Consider the following 21,731-nt stretch of genomic DNA (forward strand, 5'->3'; position numbering starts at 1 on the left):
CACAGACCGAGTGGAGGTAACTGACCAGTTCAATGAGTCCAATTGATTGGTTGATTGGTTAATTTTCATACTGCAGAGACAATGACGATGATGTGGATGTTTGATTAAAAAAAAAAGAAGAAAGAAAAGAAAAGAAACTAAAATGAGGAGTTGAAACGTTTCCACTGTTTATCCCTCAGTTTTTTTTAGCGTGTGTGTGTGTTTGTGTGTAAACGTAGAACAGATAAAAAGTTTAGCAGCATCTGATTTCAGCACAGTCGCCGTCGTCTCCTCGTGTTCAGACCGTGTCCGTTTGTTTTTGTTTTTTTTTCTTTCTTCTCCTCTTCTCGGCATCGAACCGGCTCCTCCTCCTCCTCCTCCTCCTCCTCCTCCTCCTCCTCCTCCTCCTCTCCTCTTCACTCCCACCTGTAGAGCTTCAGCATCTTCTCGGTCAGCGACGCCAGGAAGTGGTCTCCGTTCACGGAGAACGGGCTGATGTCCAACACCGGCAGGTCGGCGGGAAGCTTCTGGAGGAGAGAACCGCTGCCGGCGTCCCATACCTAGAGGAGGAGGAGGAGGAGGAAGAAAGGGAGAAAGAGTTTAGTTTAGTTTAATAAGGGACAATGTGCAATTACATTAATCATTTAAAGGGATAGTTCACCCTAGAATGATATTTCGCTCATTATCTACTCACCCTCATGTTGACTAAGGGCTGGAAGAATTTTCAGAGTCCACCGTCCCTTCTCTGAGTTACAGGGGGTCTCGGCGTAGCAGTGCATGTCCATATAACGGTTGCAAAGGGACACCAGAGCTCTTCGTAAAAAAACACACACAAAAAAACATCCAAATACCTCCATGATGCTCGTATGTAATGTCCGTCTTGTACTGAAGCCCCAAATTGCGTAATTGTCCCGAAAAAAATTAAATAAGTCTATATTTTAAGCTTGTTTGTAGCGGAAGCTTCTCGAAGCTCCTCTTCCTGGTCAGTCCAAATCTCGCGTGATTCGCAGTAACCGCACTGACGCATGCTGACGCCGGCGCAAATCACGCGAGATTTGGACGGACCAGGAAGAGGAGCTTCGAGAAGCTTCCGCTACAAACAAGCTTAAAATATAGACTTATTTAATTTTTTTCGGGACAATTACGCAATTTGGGGCTTCAGCACAAGACGGACATTACATACGAGCATCATGGAGGTATTTGGATGTTTTTTTGTGTGTGTTTTTTTACGAAGAGCTCTGGTGTCCCTTTACAACCGTTATATGGACATGCACTGCTACGCCAAGACCCCCTGTAACTCAGAGAAGCCACGGTGGACTCTGAAACTTCTTCCAGCCCTTAGTCAACATGAGGGTGAGTAGATAATGAGCGAAATATCATTCTAGGGTGAACTATCCCTTTAAAAGAAAAAATGAAAAGATGGTTGCACCAGATTTAGCTCCCAGCTAATTTCCATCTGTAGTCCCTACACATAACATAAAAGTAATAAGATACACAGAATACAAGCTATTATACAAAGATGAGGCATAAACAGACACAGAATGACAATGGACAACATTTAGACAACAACATGTATGAGGTAGGCAAAGTGCAAAGTGCTTATAGCAGCAGGATGTTGATTGTCATATACTGTATGTGTGGTGGACAAAGTGCTCATAGCAGCATGATTATTCACAGTATTGATAGTAATAAATGAAGTAATAATAGGTAAAACATGAAAGTGGCAACAGTGGCAGATGTAATACCAACGATGGTAATTCTCAGTTACAAAAAATTAAAAATGACCAGCTATGGTGATGTGACAGATGTATCTATGGATATCAGATGAAAAAAGAGACAAGAAGTGCCAACGAAAAAGAGAAACAGCCCAATGAGTCGGGCAGAGAGCCTGACAGCTCCATCTAGTGGTGGCAACTTTGATGGCTAAGGAGCAATTTCTTTGTGGCAAGATAGAAAGAGGAAGAAAAGGAAAGAGGATGGGGAGAGAGAGGGAAGAAGAGAGGGAGAAGGGGGAGGACGAAGACGAAGAGGAGAAAGGAGGGGGAGAGAAGGAGTAAAAGGAGGAGAGAGAGGAAGTGGAGGAGTGAGGAGGAAGAGGAGGAGGGGGAGAGGAGGAGTAAAAGGAGGAGAGGGAGGAAGAAAAGGAAAGAGAAGAGGTGGAGAGAAAGGGAAGAGGAGAGGGAGGAGGAGGAATAAGACAAAAAGAGGAGAAAGGAGGGGGAGAGAAGGAGTAAAAGAAGGAGAGAGGAAGAGGAGGGGAGAGAAGGAGTAAAAGGAGAGGGAGGAAGGGGAGGAGGAGCAGAGGAAAGAGGAGGAGGAAGGAGGAGGAGGAAGAGGGAAGAGAGGGAGGAAGAGGGAGAAAAGGAAAGAGAGGATGGGAGAGAAGGAGTAAAAGGAGGAGAGAGAGGAAGTGGAAGAGGAGGAGCATGAGAAAGAGGAGGAAGAAGGGGAGGAGGAGCAGAGGGAAGAGGAGGAAGTGGTAGGAGGAGGAGGAGGGGAGAGAGAGGGAGAGGAGGAAGACGAGGAAGAGGAAAGGAGGAGAGGAGTAAATGGAGGAGAGAGAGAAAGTGGAGGAGGGGGAGGAAGATGAGGAGGAGAGTGAGGTAGAAGAGGAAGACGAGGAGAGAGAGGAGGAGAGGGAGGAAGGGTGAGGAGGAGCAGAGGAGAGAGGAGGGAGAGGAGTAAATGGAGGAGAGAGAGGAAGTGGATGACGGGGAGAAAAGGAGTAAAAGGAGGAGAGGGAAGAAGGGGAGGAGGAGGAGAGGAAGAGGAGAGGGAAGAGAAGGAAGTGGTAGGAAGAGGAGGGAGAGAGAGGGAAGAGGAGGAGAGGGAGAGGAGGAAGAGGAAAGGAGGAGGTAGAAGAGGAAGACGAGGAGGAGGAGAGAGGAAATGGAGGAGGAGCAGAGAGGAGGAGAGGAGGAGTAAAAGGAGGAGAGGGAGGAAGGGTGAGGAGGAGCAGGAGTAGAGATAAAAGGAGAGGAGGAAGAGGAAAAAGAGGAGGGGAAGAGGAGGAGAGACGGAGTAAAAGGAGGAGAGAGGAAGGGTGAGGAGGAGCAAGAGCAGAGGGAAGAGGAGAGGAAAGAGAGGAGGAAGAGGAGGAGGAGGTAAAAGGAGGTGGGAGAGGGAGGAAGAAAAGAAAAGAGAGGAGGAGAGGGAAGAGGAGGAGGAGAAGGGAGAGGAGGAAGACGAAAAGAGGAGAAAGGAGGGGGAGAGAAGGAGTAAAAGGAAGAGAGGGAAGAGGAGAGGAGAAATGGGAAGAGAAGGAGGTTTGAGTCGGGTCTTGATCAACACTCTTGTCTCTCTCTCTGTGAGTGGCTCTGATTGGCTGTTGGAGGCGATGACATCACTGACCATGGTGGAGTTGGAGGCCTCGTCCCCGGCGCAGACCAGCGAGCCGCCGCCGCCCGGCCGCCGGAACACGGCGTTCTTGGTGAGGAGTTTACAGGAGGAGCCGGCGCTGAACGTCTGCACCGGGGAGCAGGAGCAGCTGGGCAGCTGGGCCGAGTCCTGCTGCGGCGTCCGGGTCAGCGCCATGACGACGCAGCGCAGCGACGGGTTGGAGCGACCTGCAGGAAGACATATTTGTAGTTTTAACATCTACCTTTATTTTGAAGGAGTTTTAACACAAACATCTACTTTTATTCTGAAGGAGCTTTAACAAACATCTACCTTTATTCTGAAGGAGCTTTAACACAAACATCTACCTTTATTTTGAAGGAGCTTTAGCACAAACATCTACCTTTATTCTGAAGGAGCTTTAACACAAACATCTACTTTTATTCTGAAGGAGCTTTAACACAAACATCTACTTTTATTCTGAAGGAGCTTTAACAAACATCTACCTTTATTCTGAAGGAGCTTTAACACAAACATCTACCTTTATTTTGAAGGAGCTTTAACACAAACATCTACCTTTATTTTGAAGGAGCTTTAGCACAAACATCTACCTTTATTCTGAAGGAGCTTTAACACAAACATCTACTTTTATTCTGAAGGAGCTTTAACACAAACATCTACTTTTATTCTGAAGGAGCTTTAACACAAACATCTACTTTTATTCTGAAGGAGCTTTAACACAAACATCTACCTTTATACTGAAGGAGCTTTAACTCAAACATCTACCTTTATTTTGAAGGAGCTTTAACACAAACATCTACCTTTATTCTGAAGGAGCTTTAACACAAACATCTACTTTTATTCTGAAGGAGCTTTAACACAAACATCTACTTTTATTCTGAAGGAGCTTTAACACAAACATCTACTTTTATTCTGAAGGAGCTTTAACACAAACATCTACCTTTATTTTGAAGGAGCTCTAACACAAACATCTACCTTTATTCTAAAGGAGCTTTAACAGAAACATCTACCTTTATTTTGAAGGAGCTCTAGCACAAACATCTACTTTTATTCTGAAGGAGCTTTAACACAAACATCTACCTTTATTTTGAAGGAGCTCTAACACAAACATCTACCTTTATTTTGAAGAACTCTAACACAAACATCTACCTTTATTCTGAAGGAGCTTTAACACAAACATCTACCTTTATTCTGAAGGACCTTTCATACAAACATCTACCTTTATTCTGAAGGAGCTTTAACACAAACATCTACCTTTATTCTGAAGGAGCTTTAACACAAACATCTACCTTTATTTTGAAGGAGCTCTAACACAAACATCTACCTTTATTTTGAAGAACTCTAACACAAACATCTACCTTTATTCTGAAGGAGCTCTAACACAAACATCTAACTTTATTTTGAAGGAGCTTTAACACAAACATCTAACTTTATTTTGAAGGAGCTTTAACACAAACATCTAACTTTATTCTGAAGGAGCTCTAACACAAACATCTACCTTTATTTTGAAGGAGCTTTAACACAAACATCTACTTTTATTCTGAAGGAGCTTTAACACAAACATCTACCTTTATTTTGAAGGAGCTTTAACATCTACCTTTATTTTTAAGGAGCTCTAACACAAACATCTACCTTTATTTTGAAGGAGCTTTAACACAAACATCTACCTTTATTTTGAAGGAGCTTTAACACAAACATCTACCTTTATTTTGAAGGAGCTCTAGCACAAACATCTACCTTTATTCTGAAGGAGCTCTAGCACAAACATCTACTTTTATTCTGAAGGAGCTCTAACTCAAACATCTACCTTTATTTTGAAGGAGCTCTAAAACAAACATCTACCTTTATTCTGAAGGAGCTTTAACACAAACATCTACCTTTATTTTGAAGGAGCTCTAACACAAACATCTACCTTTATTTTGAAGGAGCTCTAACACAAACATTTACCTTTATTTTGAAGGAGCTTTAACACAAACATTTACCTTTATTTTGAAGGAGCTCTAACACAAACATTTACCTTTATTTTGAAGGAGCTTTAACACAAACATCTACCTTTATTTTGAAGGAGCTCTAACACAAACATCTACCTTTATTCTGAAGGGGCTTTAACAGAAACATCTACCTTTATTTTGAAGGAGCTCTAGCACAAACATCTACTTTTATTCTGAAGGAGCTCTGTAACAGACGTCTCACCTGGCCTGTAGGTGACCAGACAGTGTCGACTCTCCGTCTCCACCTGGATGTCGATGCACCCGGCCGTCTCCAGCGGCAACACGTGCGGCCGGTACGTGGTCTCGTTGACCTGCTCCCAGAAGCAGCCGCCCTCCAGAGAGCCCGCGATGATGCCGCCGCACGGGAACGAGCTGGACGCCGCCCGCGGGACGTAGCACAGAGACGCCACGGGACACCTGCCGGGGAAAACGTCACAGGGTTTCAGTAACACTGTCCCATTCATGCTTTGGAGAAGTGTTCTTTTCGACAATGGTACCTTATTTTGTAAATTTAATCAGTTTGTTTCTATATTTGTGACCCGTTCCATCAAAATGAGTCGGAAGTCGCAACGTTCTATTTTTAGATAATCAGCTGATAACATGGAAAACCCATAGAAAATCAAAAAAATTTTTTTACCCTAATTTCAAAGCAATGACATTCAAAAACAATCTCCCAAAGTTTCACAGTCCAGATAATTGAGAAAAGGCACGTAAATGATGATTAAAGTTGACCTGCAACTTAAACCCTCTGAAAATGAGTGTTGCTTCGGTGCAAAACATGAAATATCTTCTGAACCGTTCATGATAGAGACGAGCTGTAAACTGCATCTGAATCGCGGGATTCTCCGCTTTCCGACGGTCATTGAATGGTGCCTCTATGGCGAGCAGGGACGGGTACAGAAACAGATGCTAAACCGAGTAGCATCGACGCTAACAGAGCGTAGCATCGATGCTAAACCGAACGTAGCAACGATGCTAACCCGAACGTAGCAACGATGCTAACCCGAACGTACACGCTTGCACATGTTTTACAAAATGTCAACAAAACATGACAACTTCTGAACCGTTTATGATAGAAACGAGCTGTAAAAAGCATCTGAATTGTGAGATTCTCTGCTTTCCGAGGGTCATTGAATGCTGCCTCTATGACAACAAGGGGCCGTATAGGTTGTGTGTAATCACGTGGTACAGGAACAGATGCCAGAGTCACTGGCAAAAACTTTAACTGCTATTTTCTCAGGTTTTAGAACAGAATAAGAGAGTAGGAGATCGTAATTCAAATGGCCACATCTCGAAAACCATCAAATGTATGACTCTGACTAGGGTATAATTTTAAAGCTTATTTTCTAATCTTTCCATTGATACCAAAATCTCAACTTTGAAATTTGGGTCACTGTGACTCATTTTGATGGATCGGGTCACATTCCTCTCTTTTCATTCTCTCTCTCAGAAATCGGATTTAAAGATGTGCAGTCTATGGCTCTAACTTATGAAATAATCTCTTAAAGCAGAAGTAAGCGATCCGGTGGTTTTGGCTAACTTCATGTCAGCAGATGGAGTTAGCAGTCCCCGCCCTCGTCAATACGTCACCACATTCACGCGCATCCCTTGGCTGCACACACAGAGAGGACTGCCCCTTTATGCCGTTCTCTCTCCTCATTGGATAAAGGTTGTAGGATACAAGGAAAGTTTTCTCCTTGGCTCAGAGCAGAGCAGAGTGACTGACAGACCCGTGTTTCAGACCAAACACTCTATATAAGTGAAGATATAACTATTTAAGACTTATATTAACACAAATATTCCGCTTACTTCTGCTTTAAATGCTTAGAAATTATGACAAATTTGTAATAGAACAGCACAAACATGTTTTTTGTTGGAAACAAAAAAGTCAAATAAAGCTCTGGTAGCTGTGTTAAATCATTTTCCAGGACTAGGGATGTCACTTGGATTTTCTTGGTACGATTATTGTCAGAAAAATAATCATGGTATTACAATTATCACGATTATGCATCAATAGACTGTGGTGAAAAAAACAGGGTCTCTGCAGGTTTCACCAGCTCAAAGTTAAGACTTTTTTAAGACCTTTATGGATGAAATTTAAGACCTATCATGACAAATAAAATACGTACAAAAGAAATGCAGAGTCACAAAATTAGAAATTGATTGCAATATACTGTATAAGTTGCGTGTTAGGCTTGTTTGTAGTTGAAAATACATTCAATAAAGCACAATGAAGTGTTGCAGGAGCATTTTATTGAGCATTTGCGGTAGCGAAGGCTCTACCATAACATTTTTCCCAAGGAGCACGCATTTTCCCGGTTCACACATGTATTTTGTTTTAGGGTCAAATGCGAGTGAAATGCTCGCCCATGGTCGGCATAAGAAAATTTTAAGACCTGTCTAAAATTATTTAAGACGTGAACACAATAATTCAACGAATTTAAGACATTTTAAGGCCTAAAATTTAGATTTTCAACATTTTAGACTTTTAAGACCCCGCGGATACCCTGAAAAAAGCAAAAACGTGCACAGGTGTGACATGTTGTGTGTGTTGTGTGTGTGTTTGTGTACCTGGAGCGTAGCGGCTGCAGCTCCTGGACGTGCGTGCTGGTGTCTCTGGTGTCGTAGACGAGCACCGAGCCGTTGCTCAGGCCGGCGTACACGTAGTTGCTGTTGTCCAGACACCAGCAGCAGCTCCACACCGGTTTACCTGCGTTGTAGGTCTGGACCACCGTGTTGGTCAGCAGACTGACACACACACACACACACACACACACACACACACAGAGAGTCAGTCCTCCGTCACATGACGACATCACAGCCCCCCCTGCCCCCCCTCAGTGTTTCCCACCTGGTCAGTTTGATGGTGTTGTCCAGAGCGGCCGACAGCAGCAGGCTGTCGTTCTGCCGGTTGAAGGACAGACCTCGGATCTGTTTGCTGTGGATCGGGACGTAGTGACTCGCCTTCATGTTCACCACGCTCACCTTCTTCACCCCGCACCCTGAGGAGGAGGAGGAGGAGGAGAGTGAAAAGAAGAAGAGTAAATCCTCAATAGGAATCATGTTTCTGGAGGAGGAACCAGGCTAAAGGCTAATGCTAAGCTAAGCTAAGCTAAAAGTCCATCTGATCAATAACATCAAGGTCCGACGTGAAGGTTTCCACCTACCTGCCAGGAAAGTACCTCTCTAATCTACTTGCCTTTTCTCCGCAAATTATTGAATCGTAGGCATCTAGACGTGTATTTGTCTGGGAAATCTACTTGCCCCATCTCAATTCTTACTTGCCCTGCCCTGAGAGGAGGCTTTTTGGGGTTAATCACCGATTAGTGAGTTTAAATATAAACTGATAATAACTAGGCCTGGGACAATCAGTGATCAAATTGTGTAGGTGATCTGCTGGACATCAAGGCAATTTTCAAAAAAGAAAAAGTTAACTCATTGATTGCTGCGCTGTTTTCCAAAGCTTTAATCCTGGTGCCAGCAATTTAGACCATTAATGATGATGTTTGTAGAGCCATAGCGTTATATTCTATATTATAACTATGGACACATACTATGGCTCATTTGAAAGGTGAAACTTTCTGCTTCCAATGGGGATAAACCGTTTATTTCTACTTGCCTCCATTCCTGAGCAATCTCAAGCTATACAGTGGCCAGTTTTCATCAAAATCCCTGCTTGTTTTCTAGAAATGGAGATATAATGTAGCATCTTTTATGAAATATGCACTGTTTGTGCCTGTCGCTCTCCTGACACTTACATTTCTGGGTCAAAGAGTTTGTGTAAGATAAATATTGTTGTTCTATTTACAAAACCACCATGGGGGGGCGCGCTACAAAACAACAATAACACATTTCTACCGCTGTATGATGTAACAGAATGTTATGAGACAGAGTCGTTTTCGAGGGAAATACAGAGACTGTTTGCTGAAAAACTGTCCCTGAAGGCAACGCACATCAGCGGTTTTGCATGTATTTCCCTCTAAAACAACTCTGTCTGGTAACGTTGTGTTATTATCTCATAGCGTGGTGAATGTGCAGGTCACAACTTGTCCACCAGAGCGTTGTGGAGTTGTTGGATTGTGTATTTGATGAGTTTGATGAGGGAAACCAAGAAATCCCATGAGCCTCCGTAGCGTAGCTCTGAGCAGCTCACGGCTCTGCTCCGCCGTTCTAAAAACAGCTTGCACCGACAATTAAAGTTAACGAACCTACTGCTGAGACTATAGGGATGCAGAGACTCACCGGGCACCAGCGTGGGCTGCGGCGACGGCTGCGAGGCGAGGAGGCAGCTGAGCGGTTCGCAGTAGGACAGCACCCTGCAGCCGCCGGCCTGAGACACCAGCACCGCCTTGGAGAAGCCGTACTGGGCCGGCCGCGAGCCGTCGGCCCGCTGGGAGGCGCTGAGGAGGAGGGAGGAGGAGGATGAAGACGAGGAGGAGGAGGAGGGAGTGGAGCCTCGGGGAGTCTGCGCCATCAGAGCCCGCAGCTCCTGAACAACAAACAGAAGAAGGAGGAGTTAACAAAGAGATTCGTCTGAACCGGGGGGGGGTTCCTCCATCAAGCTCTCAGCTCAAAGTCTGGCTTCAACGGCCGAGTCTCGTTTGTTTTAGTGAGAGTTCAGTTCCATCATTTAAAGACCTTTTTAAGACCATTATGGATGAAATTTAATCATCCATCATTTTATCATGACTAATAAAATACGTACAAAAGAAATGCGGAGTCATGAAATTAGAAATTGATTGCAATACAATGTACAAGTTGCGTGTTAGCCTTGTTTGTAGTTGAAAATACATTCAATAAAGCACAATGAAGTGTCGCAGGAGCATTTTATTGACCATTTTCGGTAGCGAGGGCTCTACGATAACATTTTTCCCAAGGAGCACGCATAAAGTTAAAGCAGAAGTAAGTGATATATTTGTGTTAATATAAGTCTTAAATAGTTATATCTTCCAACAGCAATCACTTACATAGAGCGTTTGGTCTGAAACACGGGTCTGTCAGTCCCTCTGCTCTGCTCTGAGCCGAGGAGAAAACATTCCTTGTATCCTACAGTTTTTATCCAATGAGGAGAGAGAACGGCATTCAGGGCTGTGTGTGCAGCCAAGGGACGCCGTGAATGTGGCGACGTAGGGACGAGGACTGTTATGGTGCGTTCAAGGAAACTCGTAACTCGTGTTTTTCCGTCCTGTGAAGTCGTACCAGTTCGATCTGGTACGAGTTCACGGGTCGGAAGTTACGAGTGGCCGTTATAGTGACTTTCACAGGTAAAACAGGTCGGAAAAACACGAGTGGGTTGCCTGGAACGCTACAAAGTCGTAAGTTGTGACTTGAAGCTGTAATTTACGATTTCAAAAGCCTGCCTGGAACGCAGCATTAGCGAAAACGACCGGACTACTTACTTCTGCTTTAACTATTTTCCCTTTCACACATGTATTTTTTTTAGGGTCAAATGCGAGTGAAATGCTCGGCCATGATGGGCATAAGAAAATTTAAGACCTGTCTAAAATTATTTAAGACTTGAACACAATAATTCAACGAATTTAAGACATTTTAAGTCTAACCCTGTGGCTGAGATCAGCTCCACCTTCTGGCTAAACCTGACACTTAAAGCTAACTCCGACTTTCTGCTCCATCAACCTGAGCCTCAACTCCGTTCCATCAAACTCCATTTATGTTCAAAAAATGTCCAAAAGACAGTTCTGCTGGTGAGTTTTCTTTTTTCTTTTCCAAAGAAAGAAAGAAAGAAAGAAAAAAAAACTAATTATTTTATACGGACATAATGAACTTTCATAATACAGTTCTGTTGCTGCTTTTACACACTCACTGTCATGTAATGATAAAATGATAAGATATGCCTGATGAAGGTCACACTGACCCAACCACTGCTTTAATAAAATGATTATTGAGAGTGAGACAGTGTGCGGGAGCCTTTTTTGAAATTATAAGATATAAATTAATGAAATTCATTTAAAAACATTAAAGTAGTTCAATCGCAAATACGGAAGTAAAAAAAAAAAAAAAATTAAATATGCAATAAATAGGTCCAGGGGAGCCAACGGTGTCGTGTCTGTGAAGCAAATGCAGAATTCATTTTAGTTATGAGACAAGCCGCCCGGCGCTCAGCTCCACCTCCTGAACGGTACGTTACTGTATGTAAAGAGGACGAGGATGTTTATATCTGATAGGCTGCACCACTGGCCCCAATAAAGATAAAATTAAACTAATTAAAAAATAATAAAATTAAACTGAGGCATTTAAAAATAGGCCTACTGTTCACTATCACCTCATCTCCTTGAATTGATTTTCTACAGTCAGTTGTGTGATAAATGTGATGAATATCACTTGTTAAAATAAATGAATGAATACATTTTGTAAATTGATTTAGGTCGTAGGCTAAATGAATTAAATGTTAACAGGTGTCACTATCTACATTCACTTTGTACCTTTGATGAGGGTTTTAAAGTATCTTCTTGGACTTTTACACCTTTATTTCAAGAGGACAGGTGGAGAGAGACGGGAAACGAGGAGTGAGAAGAACTCGCAAAAAAACGACCAGCGAGGGATTCGAACTCAGACTCACTGCGGGGAAGGACTAAAACACTTTCAGTGAGCATATACCTAGACCTTTTATATTCATCATAAACCTCCATAAGGAGCCTTTTCTCTGCTGTGGAGTTGGTGTTTCCTTTGGTTTGGGCACTCGACTGGTTTGGGCTTGGACTAGATGAGGCTTGATGGAACGGGTTTGGAGTTCACACCAATTCAAGCTTCAATATTAAACCATAGTCTGGATGTTCTTAGCGACTCTGATGGAACGAACCCCCCCCCCCCCCCGGTCTCGGCTGAAACAAAGAAATAAATGATTCAAGAAACGGCGGCTATTGCCTGCAGCTCCTGTTCTACTTGTCCACATTTGTTGACAACGACCTGCAGTTGGAGTTTGCACCGAGCTGTTTCCAGTTCAGCTTTCCTCCGCAGGGACTGCTCCTGCTCCAGAGACCTGCACACACACACACACACCACACACACACACACACTTCAGTTAGTGATTGTGTTTTCTTCTTAAACTTATTTCAAGGCCGTCTTTTACTCCTAGAGGTAAATTTATGCAAAACTGCTGATGCACGTTGCCTTCAGGGACAGTTTTTCATCAAGCAGTCTCTGTATTTCCCTCTAAAACAACTCTGTCTGGTAACGTTGTGTTATTATCTCATAGCGTGGTGAATGTGCAGGTCACAACTTGTCCACCAGAGCGTTGTGGAGTTGTTGGATTGTGTATTTGATGAGTTTGATGAGGGAAACCAAGAAATCCCATGAGCCTCCGTAGCGTAGCTCTGAGCAGCTCACGGCTCTGCTCCGCCGTTCTAAAAATAGCTTGCACCGACAATTAAAGGTAACGAACCGACTGCTGTGACTATAGGGGTTATGGCAATGGGCCAATTTGCCAAAATGTTGAACTATGCCTTTAACTTTTCATCGATATTCATGACATTTAATCGAATTTTACCGTTTCCATGAGGAATTTTGAATTGGATATTGCTAAATGTGAATAAAAACATGCGGATGGAAACACGGTTAGTGACAGCGTCATCTCTACGTGGTCACGTTGTTCAGATTTACGGCGCTGGTTCATCAGACAGTGAACGCATCACTCACTTCTTCAAACTCTCCTGTTCAGAGTTGTCCAGCGCTCTGAGCTTGGGAGCGTAGAGCCGCACGATGTCCGAGTGCTTCGCTTTCTTGTTGCACTAAAAAAGTGAAATTAAAAAAAGGAACAATTAGGATTTATACTTTTACAGCTTTAATAACATTTTAATTAACTTTTAATAATTTTCCCCGTGTTGTGTCTGATCACCGACCTGTGGACATTTGGCCGTGGAGCCCTGAGTCTTGAGCCAGCGCTGGATGCAGATGAAGCCGAACAGGTGACCGCAGCGCAGCGCCGACAGCCGGTGTTCGCCGGCCGTCGTCCACGACTCGAAGCAGATGGTGCAGGTGTCGCCTTCCGTCTCCTCGCCGCCGCGAGGCGACGACGGCGCCGCCGGGTTGGAGGACGAGGCCTCCGAGGCCGGCTGCAGGCGACGGAAACAAAACATTCAGAGCTTCGTCTACGCAGAACAAACGTTTCTTCTACAGCAGCCGATAGCGTGGAACGAACCACAGAGAGTCGTTATCAAAGGTAACGAACCTACTCCTAAAACTATAGGGATTATTGGCCAATTTGCCAAAATGTTGAACTATCCCTTTAAAACAGTTTCCGAGATAAAACGACCAAAGTGAAAATTGGACAAAACAAACGATTTTGTATTTTTTCATTCTCTCTCTGCGGCCCGGTTGTTGGGAACCTCTGATCTAGAGCATTTATCTGCAGAAAATAAAAATAAAAAAGCTGCAGTGTTTTCAGACCTGGGATAAAGCAAAGAAAACAAGTTCATATTCATTCTTAAACAAGACAACGAAGATGAATATTTTAACTTTGGAAGAGTTTATACACCGGTTTTGGTGGGATAATGTCGATGTTTAATCCCAGCAGTGGTTTTTATAATCTTCTATAAAATCAGATGTGGTTCATCAGTGTCTCATTAGGTAGAATAAGTTTTGTTTGTGTTGGTTTTTTTTTTTTTAAATGGAAAGGAATGAGTGCCGTACATGTAGAGATGCTTTTTAAGTAACATTTGTGGTCTCTTCATTTTTTTAATCATTAATTTGGTTTGGTTTTGGGCTTTAAAATACTGGACATGAAAATAATGAATGGAGCTGAAGAGTAAAGTTTGGATGTTACCTGGACGACCTGATTGGTTGTCCTCTGGTTGTCTGCTGCTGGTCCAGAGTCTGGACACAGAGGAAACACACACACACACACACAAATAAATCTCACTGTGACTTAGTGCTGCAACAATAAGCCGATTAATCAAACAATTATCGATTATTATATCATTATTAATTGTCAACTATTTCTATAATCTAATAATCAGTTTGAGTAGTTTATAAAGAAAAAAAGTCCAAATTCTCTGATTCCAGCTTCTTAAATGTGAATATTTCTGGTTTCTTTGTTCCTTTATGACAATAAACGGAGTCTCTCTTTGGTTTGTGGACAAAACAAGACATTTGGGGACGTCGTCTTGTGGTTTGAGAAACACTGATTGATGTTTCTCAACATTTCTTAACATTCTATTGACCAAACAATTAATCGATTAATCTTTTAAATAATGGACAGATTAATCAATAGCAGAATATTCGATAGTTGCAGCCCGACTATGTCTAAATGTTTAACTCTGCACTGATGTTTAAAAACTCACCGGCTGCTGCGGCGTCCTGCGGTCGCGTGTGATTGGTGGAGGCGCTGAGGGGCGGAGCTGCGGGGTCAGGGGCCGGCGCTGCTCCTTCGTCGTCCTCGTCCGACTCGCTGACCTCGGTGGTGCTGCCGGACTCGGGCTCGGCCACGCTGGCGGCCGGCACCCGCAGCAGGAAGTCTGGGAAGCCTCTGGAGGGCGCCGCCGTCTGGCTGGGGTAGTGGACCCGGAGGCCCTGCCTGCAGCGGCCAATCAGAGGAGAGGAGGCGTTAAGACCGCTCGCACAGACACTAGGGCTGGGTATCGATTCAAATCTGAAGAATCGATTCGATTCCGATTCTTAAAGGGATATTAGCATTTTTTTAAAGTGGGGTTGTATAATCTACAAATAGCCCCCAAGTACTTTAATTGCAGTAGAAGACACAGTTCCATTGTTCACTATAATATATTTTTTTCTAGCCCTTCAAAGTGCAGGAAAAACACAGTTTTTATTTGGACCTAACCAACTCACGTATCCCTCCGCCCAGGGTTAGCGCCCGCCGATCAGCAGTTGGTTAGGTCCAAATAAAAACTGCGTTTTTCCTGCACTTTGAAGGGCTGGAAAAAATTATATTATAGCGAACAATGGAACTGTGTATTTTTTTTCAGGTAAAACCTCTTTTAGGCCGCGAAAATAGGCCGTTTCTTTGGGTCCATTCACAACACTGTATGTTGTAAATCTCTGGGCAGGGCTATTATGGGCTGGCGTTGCTAACGGGAGGAGTGCAGAGAGTCTTCTACTGCAATTAAAGTACTTAGGGGCTATTTGTAGATCATACAACCCCACTTAAAAAAAAATGCTACTATCCCTTTAACTCATTGAGTGCCGCGCTCCTTTCCAAAGTTTTAGTCAAGTGTACCGGCAAATTAGACCATATTTGACTTTTTATTTTAGAGCCATAGTGTATTCTATATTATTGCCACCAACACATACTGTGGCTCAATTGAAAGGTTTAACTTTATGCTTCAAATGACCACAAACCGTTTGTTTCTACGTGCCTCCGTTCCTGAGAAAAGTCAAGCTAAACATGGCTGGGTTTCACCAAAATCCCTCCTTTTTTTCTAGAAAAGGAGATAGAGCGTCTTTTATGAAAGGTGCGCTGTTTGTGCCTGTCGCTCTTCTCACACTCGCATTTCTGGATCAAAGGGCTCGTATAAGATAACTATACACAACAATTGTTGTTCTATTCACAAAACCACCATCGGGGGCGGGGGGGGGCGCCACTAAACAGCAATAACACAGACGCACCGTGCCGTGTCACAGCCTCTCGCCGCGGAACGTGAGGCTCTGTCGGCCACAGCGGCTCGCGAACACCGGTCCCGCCGGTGGTCGCGGTCCTTCTGGGGTACGGGTCGGTGGTGCCGGTCTGCTTTGACCCAGAGACCATCAGATTTTACCGCGGGAGGACTTTGGGGAGGACACGGTGTTGCTCCAGATGAAGACCGGGCGGGACAGTGGGCTGAGAGCTTCCTGGTTCAGCTCCCAGCTGCTGCAGCCTCGCGGGTGAGAGCGGAGCAGCAGCGGAGCAGCAGCGGAGCAGCTGCGCTGCATCTGCATGCAGACCTCCGTTTGCAGAAGCTGAGTTATGATAAAAACTTCCAGATCATGAGCTGTCATGTGACTTTGATCGTCATCTATTTCAGTTCTGCTCGTCGTAGAGTCCCCAAATTTACATATAATGTGTATTAAAGTGTCTATTTTCATAATTTAAAAAAAAAGCAAAAAACGAAAAATTTCGTTTTTGGCACTCAACGCATGGGAACGAAAAACGAGAAATTACGTGGTTGGCACTCAATGAGTTAAGATTCAAAATCGATTATTTTGATTCAATTCAATCCGATAACAATTTGAGTTAGTGTTATTAGATTAGATTAGATTAGATTATACTTTATTATCAGATCACTCTGAAATTTGTCTTGCGTCCCATGACGTCCAAAGTTTCACATAAATAATAACAAAATACAAAAAACATACATTTACAGAAAGCATAAATGTTACCCTCAAAAGTCACATTTAAGAAAGACACAAACTACCTCCTAACTCCTCACAACATAAATCCAACACATTAAAACTGTTTTTGGGCTGTTACATGATTGTCTAGTTATGCAACATATTAATACTCGTATTAAATTAATGAAGTAGCCTATTGGTAGTTAATATAATGGCTATAACTGGGGGGGGGGGGGGGAATCGATCTTTGGACTTATGAATCGATCTGTAGGAATTAAAATGAGAATTGATTTAAAATCGGCGGATCGATCTTTTCAACCCAGCACTAACAGACACGCCGCCGGTACCTGAGCCTCCTCCTCATGGGCGCTCCTCGAGCCGCCGAGGGCGACGCGGCCGTCCCGCCCACCGCCCTCTGGCTGAACGCCCAGGTGGCAGGAAGTCTCTGTGGCGTCCGCGCCGCCGTCCGTCCCGCTCCTCCTCCTCCTCCGTTGTTGTTGTCGCCGTCGTCTTCGTCCTCGTCCACCTCGGTGCTGCTGCCCGAGTCCGAGATGATGAGCGGGTGGCCGGCGTCTCCGGCCGGACGCGCAGCATCGACCTCAGGCTGCACACGGCCGCCGCCGCCGCCGCCCGCCACCTCCATAGGGGAGTCGACCTCCATGGCCTCCATCTGGAAAACAGCACAGGTCGTATGGTCACACCTATAGTCCCACTGAAACAAACATCCAAACATTAGAAGTGGATTATTGCTGCGTTCAAGACAACTCGGAAGTCGGAAAAAAAACAGCTCCGAGTTGTAAAAAATGAATTGAACGGCGTCGAACTCGGAAACTACAGGTCGGAAACTCGGGTATCATATCAGAGCTCCGACTTTCCGCAGCTCTAGTCTTAAACGGTTAGAATTTAGACATTTTAAGTTCTTTGTTGAGGTTTTAATGCATATTTTTGTGTGTTATTGCAGCAGCCTATATGAAATATGTTTATATTAAGCTGTGATTGTTGTATGGTGTGAAATTGCGGTTCCTCGTATGTGACGGAAATAACGTTTAACTGTTATCAAGGCTGTAACATTATATGTGCACTCATCTGCGGCGTCTCCTCTCCTCCAAAATAAACATCATTTACTGCTGCATTGATTTTTCATATTCAGCGATGAGCCACAATAATACGCCAAACTTCCTTCAGGTATCCATGTTTTTTTCCCCTCCCGAGTTCCTGCAGCGTGAACGCAATGATGTAGAAGTCGGAAATTTTCGAGTTGGGATTTCCGACCTCCGAGTTGTTATGAACGCAACATAAATGTTGTCGTGTTACGTCCAGCTGGGGGGGGTGACTATGACATCATCTTTAGAATTTAGAATTTTTTTAAATTCTAAAATTCTTCACAAAAGATCAGTTTTTGGTTTCTACACGAAACTGCTGGGGCGGCGTTTTGAGATTTACCCACTCTGGAACCCATTTCTATAAACAGCCTTCCTTAAAGGAGTGCATTTATCTAAATTTTATTTATATGGACACAATTATTTATTTTGTGTTATTTCAAAATAAGAGCCTGTGTTCCATGGAAACGTGGTATTTTTTTTTCTTACCCAGACATTTCAAAACAACACATTTTAGACCTGTAATTGCAACACAGTGAAACCGTGATGTTGTTGTTACCGTCACAATCTCACACTGGCTCATCCCTAAATGTCCGTCAAACTGTGTCACTAACCCAAGTGTCAACGCCCCCAGGGACTGCAGCGATTCTACTTACTCTTCTATTGAATACATGGATTTATTAAAACAGTTGTCTTTGCTAAATTAACTTGTGTTTCTTTACTATGTGTCAATCACCTTATGAAATGTGTCTTCTCTCTCACCACCACTCGTGATACTATTCAACACGCCCTCTTTATAAACTGTAGTCCAGCTTTCTATCCTGATATGATCATGTTACACATGTCTCCTCTGCACCACAACCCAGACAGGGGAAACCGAAAATGTGTGGGGGTATTTTGTCACTTCCACATCAATGTTTCAGACACTATTAACATCATCATACTGTTGGGTTAATATCATATCCATTGTGCTAAATGGAGGAACTCTAAGCCTTCCTTCCCTGGTTTTATTAATCATTTTAAATTATTACATATTGTTTAAAAAGATAGAGCAAATGCCAAGAAATTAAGCCTGGACATTGCCCGTCTTCTTCTATTCCATTTTATGTGAAATTAAATTGCCTGTTAAAATGTATCTTTTGCACCTTATCCCATCTGCTACTATTTGGTGTTGTTTTGCTTTTGTTTTGGCTTCATGAATCCCCTTATGCACTTTTATGATGTACTCAATTTTCATCTGTATTATTATTATCCTCGTTGAGAGTTTGTACTTTCAATTGCTCAATAAAAAAGTGCCACTGTAATGTCATTTCTCTGTGGATTATAACCTTTTAGTCAAAGTAAAAAATAAAAAAAAATAATAATAAAAAAGCCCCAGGAGCCTCTACGGCTCGCGGTGCTGCAGACTGATCTACCTGCACAGGTGTGAAGAGCTGCAGCGGATCAACACTTACACAACCTGCCGCCTGAGCCAACCAGCTAGCAACTACTAATATCTTTACCTGCTGCAGGTGTAACCTTTAAATTGTATTGAAATGATGATCTACTTTCTTATTCTGACGCGGTGAACATCTCCCGGTGCCAGGTGAAGCCTTCTGCGGCTACACTCTCCAACTCGAGCCCGAGGTCCACCGAGGCCTCCGGGCGTTAAATAAAAGCTAACAGGAGCTAATTTCACCACCGTTTCAACGTCGACAAGCTTACTTTGTCTTTTTTGTCGTCTAACTCATCAACACACATGCGATGCATTTCTATAAAACAAGTAGATAAATATGTTCCATTGTTATTGTCTGTTTTTTGTTTTGTTTTTATCTCCTAGTAACCACGGGCGGTTGAGCTAAACTTAGCATTAGCATTAGCATTAGCCAGCACCGACCTGAAGGTTCAACAGTCGCCGTCGATGCCGCTCTGAAACGCCGCAGCAGGTCCCGACATGGCTCCGCCGCGGCACAGGGAACAGAACCGGGGTTTAGCTGTGGACGTGTCGGTCGTAGGGGTCACTTCACTTCTCTAGTTTAGGCTACTTCAACACCAACACCGCTGCTGCTCCCGTGTGTGTGTGTGTGTGTCTGTGTTATCAAACCGGGACCGCGGTCAGGGCTCGAATCTCCCGGCGCCAGTGCACGCGGCCCCGCCCCCATCCTGCACTGACGTCACCGCCGAAGATCGTCTGCTGCGAAGATGGACGACACCAAAAAAAAAAAAAAAAAAAGATGGACGACACCCTGTAACACGAAATTTTGGTCAGACTTGTGTTCTTATATTTTCTCCCATGTAAACATAAACTGCTAGGGGCTTCGTAGCTCCGTAAGAAGCAGTTTATGTTTACAAAGGGACATGGAAGGACTTTTTTTTTTTTTGCGAGATCTCGCAATACTTTTGCGAGATGTTATATGTTATTATGAAAATAAGAAGAACAGGTGTCTTCAGTATTTATTTAGTTAATTTTTTCATTTTATTTGGTAAATACTTTATTCATAAGCAAAAGTTTGCAACCTCCAAACCAACCTTTTCTCATTTTTTAATTGAATTCAATTCTCTCTATAAATCCCTTAGTTAAAAATAAAAAGAACACAACTTTTTTAGAAAACTATGAAAATATATTTGTTAACAGTGATTATTACACACCTATGTATTGACATGACAATATTTATTTATTTTTGTTTTGTTTTTGTTTGTTTAATTTTCTTCATTTTCTATTTATTTGAATGAGATCCTTGCTGTATTTATTTATTTTATTAATTGTCTTTCTGAATATGAAACAGTTCTCGTGTTGTGTTATGTGTCAGTGTTTGACACTTTTTGTACACTTTGAACAAAATAAAGAGAAAAAAAAAGATGGACAACACCCTCACATGATTATTGTAATATTTCAAACAAAGCAAAAGAAGTGCATTTCAAAATCTTACATATTATTAAATTTACAGATGTTGAGGACTCCTGTAGTTCTTGTAATAAAAAAAAATATATAATATAATATATAATATAGTATATATAATATACTATATTATATATGATGACAATGTGGTGCTGATGTGCCAACAGAAACTTTACGAAATGCTCCATGGCCCTCATTTTAACTTTCCTCCTCCAAAACGACAGGTTAAAATATTATGACTTTATTCTCGTAAAATTAGGGCTTTATTCATGTAAAACTATGATTCTCGAAGCCCGTGAAAAATGTTTCTCAATGTGGCCCTAATACTTCGTCATAGTCTACTCGCTTAATTATTTGCTAGCCTAAACCTACTATATTAATCCAGAAGATCATACTCTTGAACACCTGATGAATTTTATCATCATTTATGCAAAAGAAAAAAATTATTCATAAACAAAAATTTGCTAAATCATTTTCTAATGGAACGAAATGCTCTGATTAAATCTCTCAATTTGATAAACAACAATAAAGCAACTCATTACTCAGTCACTATGAAAGGTTTTTCCCTGAAGCCTCTGACTGGCCCTCTTTTTGTTGTTGTTTTGTTTGCTGTTTTATTTTCTCTATTTATTTTTTATTTTATTCTTAATCCCTTCGTTCGTACCCATATTTGATTTATTTGGGCCTATTTATTTTTTTATCTCAATCCGCCAACCTTGATTGGCTGGTGGTGAAAGGTGTTCGTCCGCGCCGCACCCAGTAGTCCCACCTTGGCTACTATGTGTGCGGATACTCCCTCAGTTCAAAACCTCAGAGCTTATATCACATTGGAGCTTTTCACTAGCTGTTCAGCTAGCAAAGACTGATCTTTGCATTTCAAAGCAAAGCAAAAGACTGATCTTTGCTAGCTTCCGTCACCGGACGTCGTGCCTTGTCTATTCACACCAGACCGGACCGTAAGTATTTTTTCATCCCCTCCACAGCGGAATTCTTCTCGACTCCCCTCCGCGGACGCTCGAGTCGGTTGAGATAGCTAGCACGCCAGCTACTCCTCTCGACCCCAGGCTAAAGGCCCATTTATACCCTACGGTAAAAACGGATACGGACACTTTCGTCCGTATCCGGAGGTCGTTTCATCCGTCA

The 21,731-nt window shown here is 42.9% G+C and overlaps 1 protein-coding gene across 3 annotated transcripts; it reads right to left on the reverse strand.

The window, feature by feature from the left end:
* Positions 1 to 368: 368 nt before the first annotated feature.
* rfwd3 (ring finger and WD repeat domain 3) lies at positions 369 to 19,718 on the reverse strand. Of its 3 annotated transcripts, none has more exons than XM_085780174.1 (13): positions 19,587 to 19,718; positions 16,958 to 17,280; positions 14,627 to 14,859; positions 14,110 to 14,159; positions 13,187 to 13,399; positions 12,984 to 13,075; positions 12,255 to 12,327; positions 9,570 to 9,816; positions 8,179 to 8,329; positions 7,899 to 8,075; positions 5,530 to 5,744; positions 3,331 to 3,545; positions 369 to 539 (listed from the first exon to the last, which is right to left on the reverse strand). In XM_085780174.1, exons 2-13 carry the CDS (start codon positions 17,278 to 17,280, stop codon positions 396 to 398), a joined length of 2,133 nt encoding a protein of 710 aa, XP_085636300.1. In that variant the 5' UTR covers positions 19,587 to 19,718; the 3' UTR covers positions 369 to 395. The 3 variants fall into 3 exon arrangements, with proteins under 3 accessions (XP_085636300.1, XP_085636303.1, XP_085636302.1); XM_085780177.1 differs by having other exon boundaries at positions 12,213 to 12,327; XM_085780176.1 differs by having other exon boundaries at positions 19,583 to 19,680.
* Between the last annotated feature and the right edge of the window lie 2,013 nt (positions 19,719 to 21,731).

This window comes from Trachurus japonicus, chromosome 6, assembly GCF_045865225.1.
Source record: "Trachurus japonicus isolate A0001 chromosome 6, Traja_1.0".
In the NCBI taxonomy this organism is placed as follows: domain Eukaryota; kingdom Metazoa; phylum Chordata; class Actinopteri; order Carangiformes; family Carangidae; genus Trachurus; species Trachurus japonicus.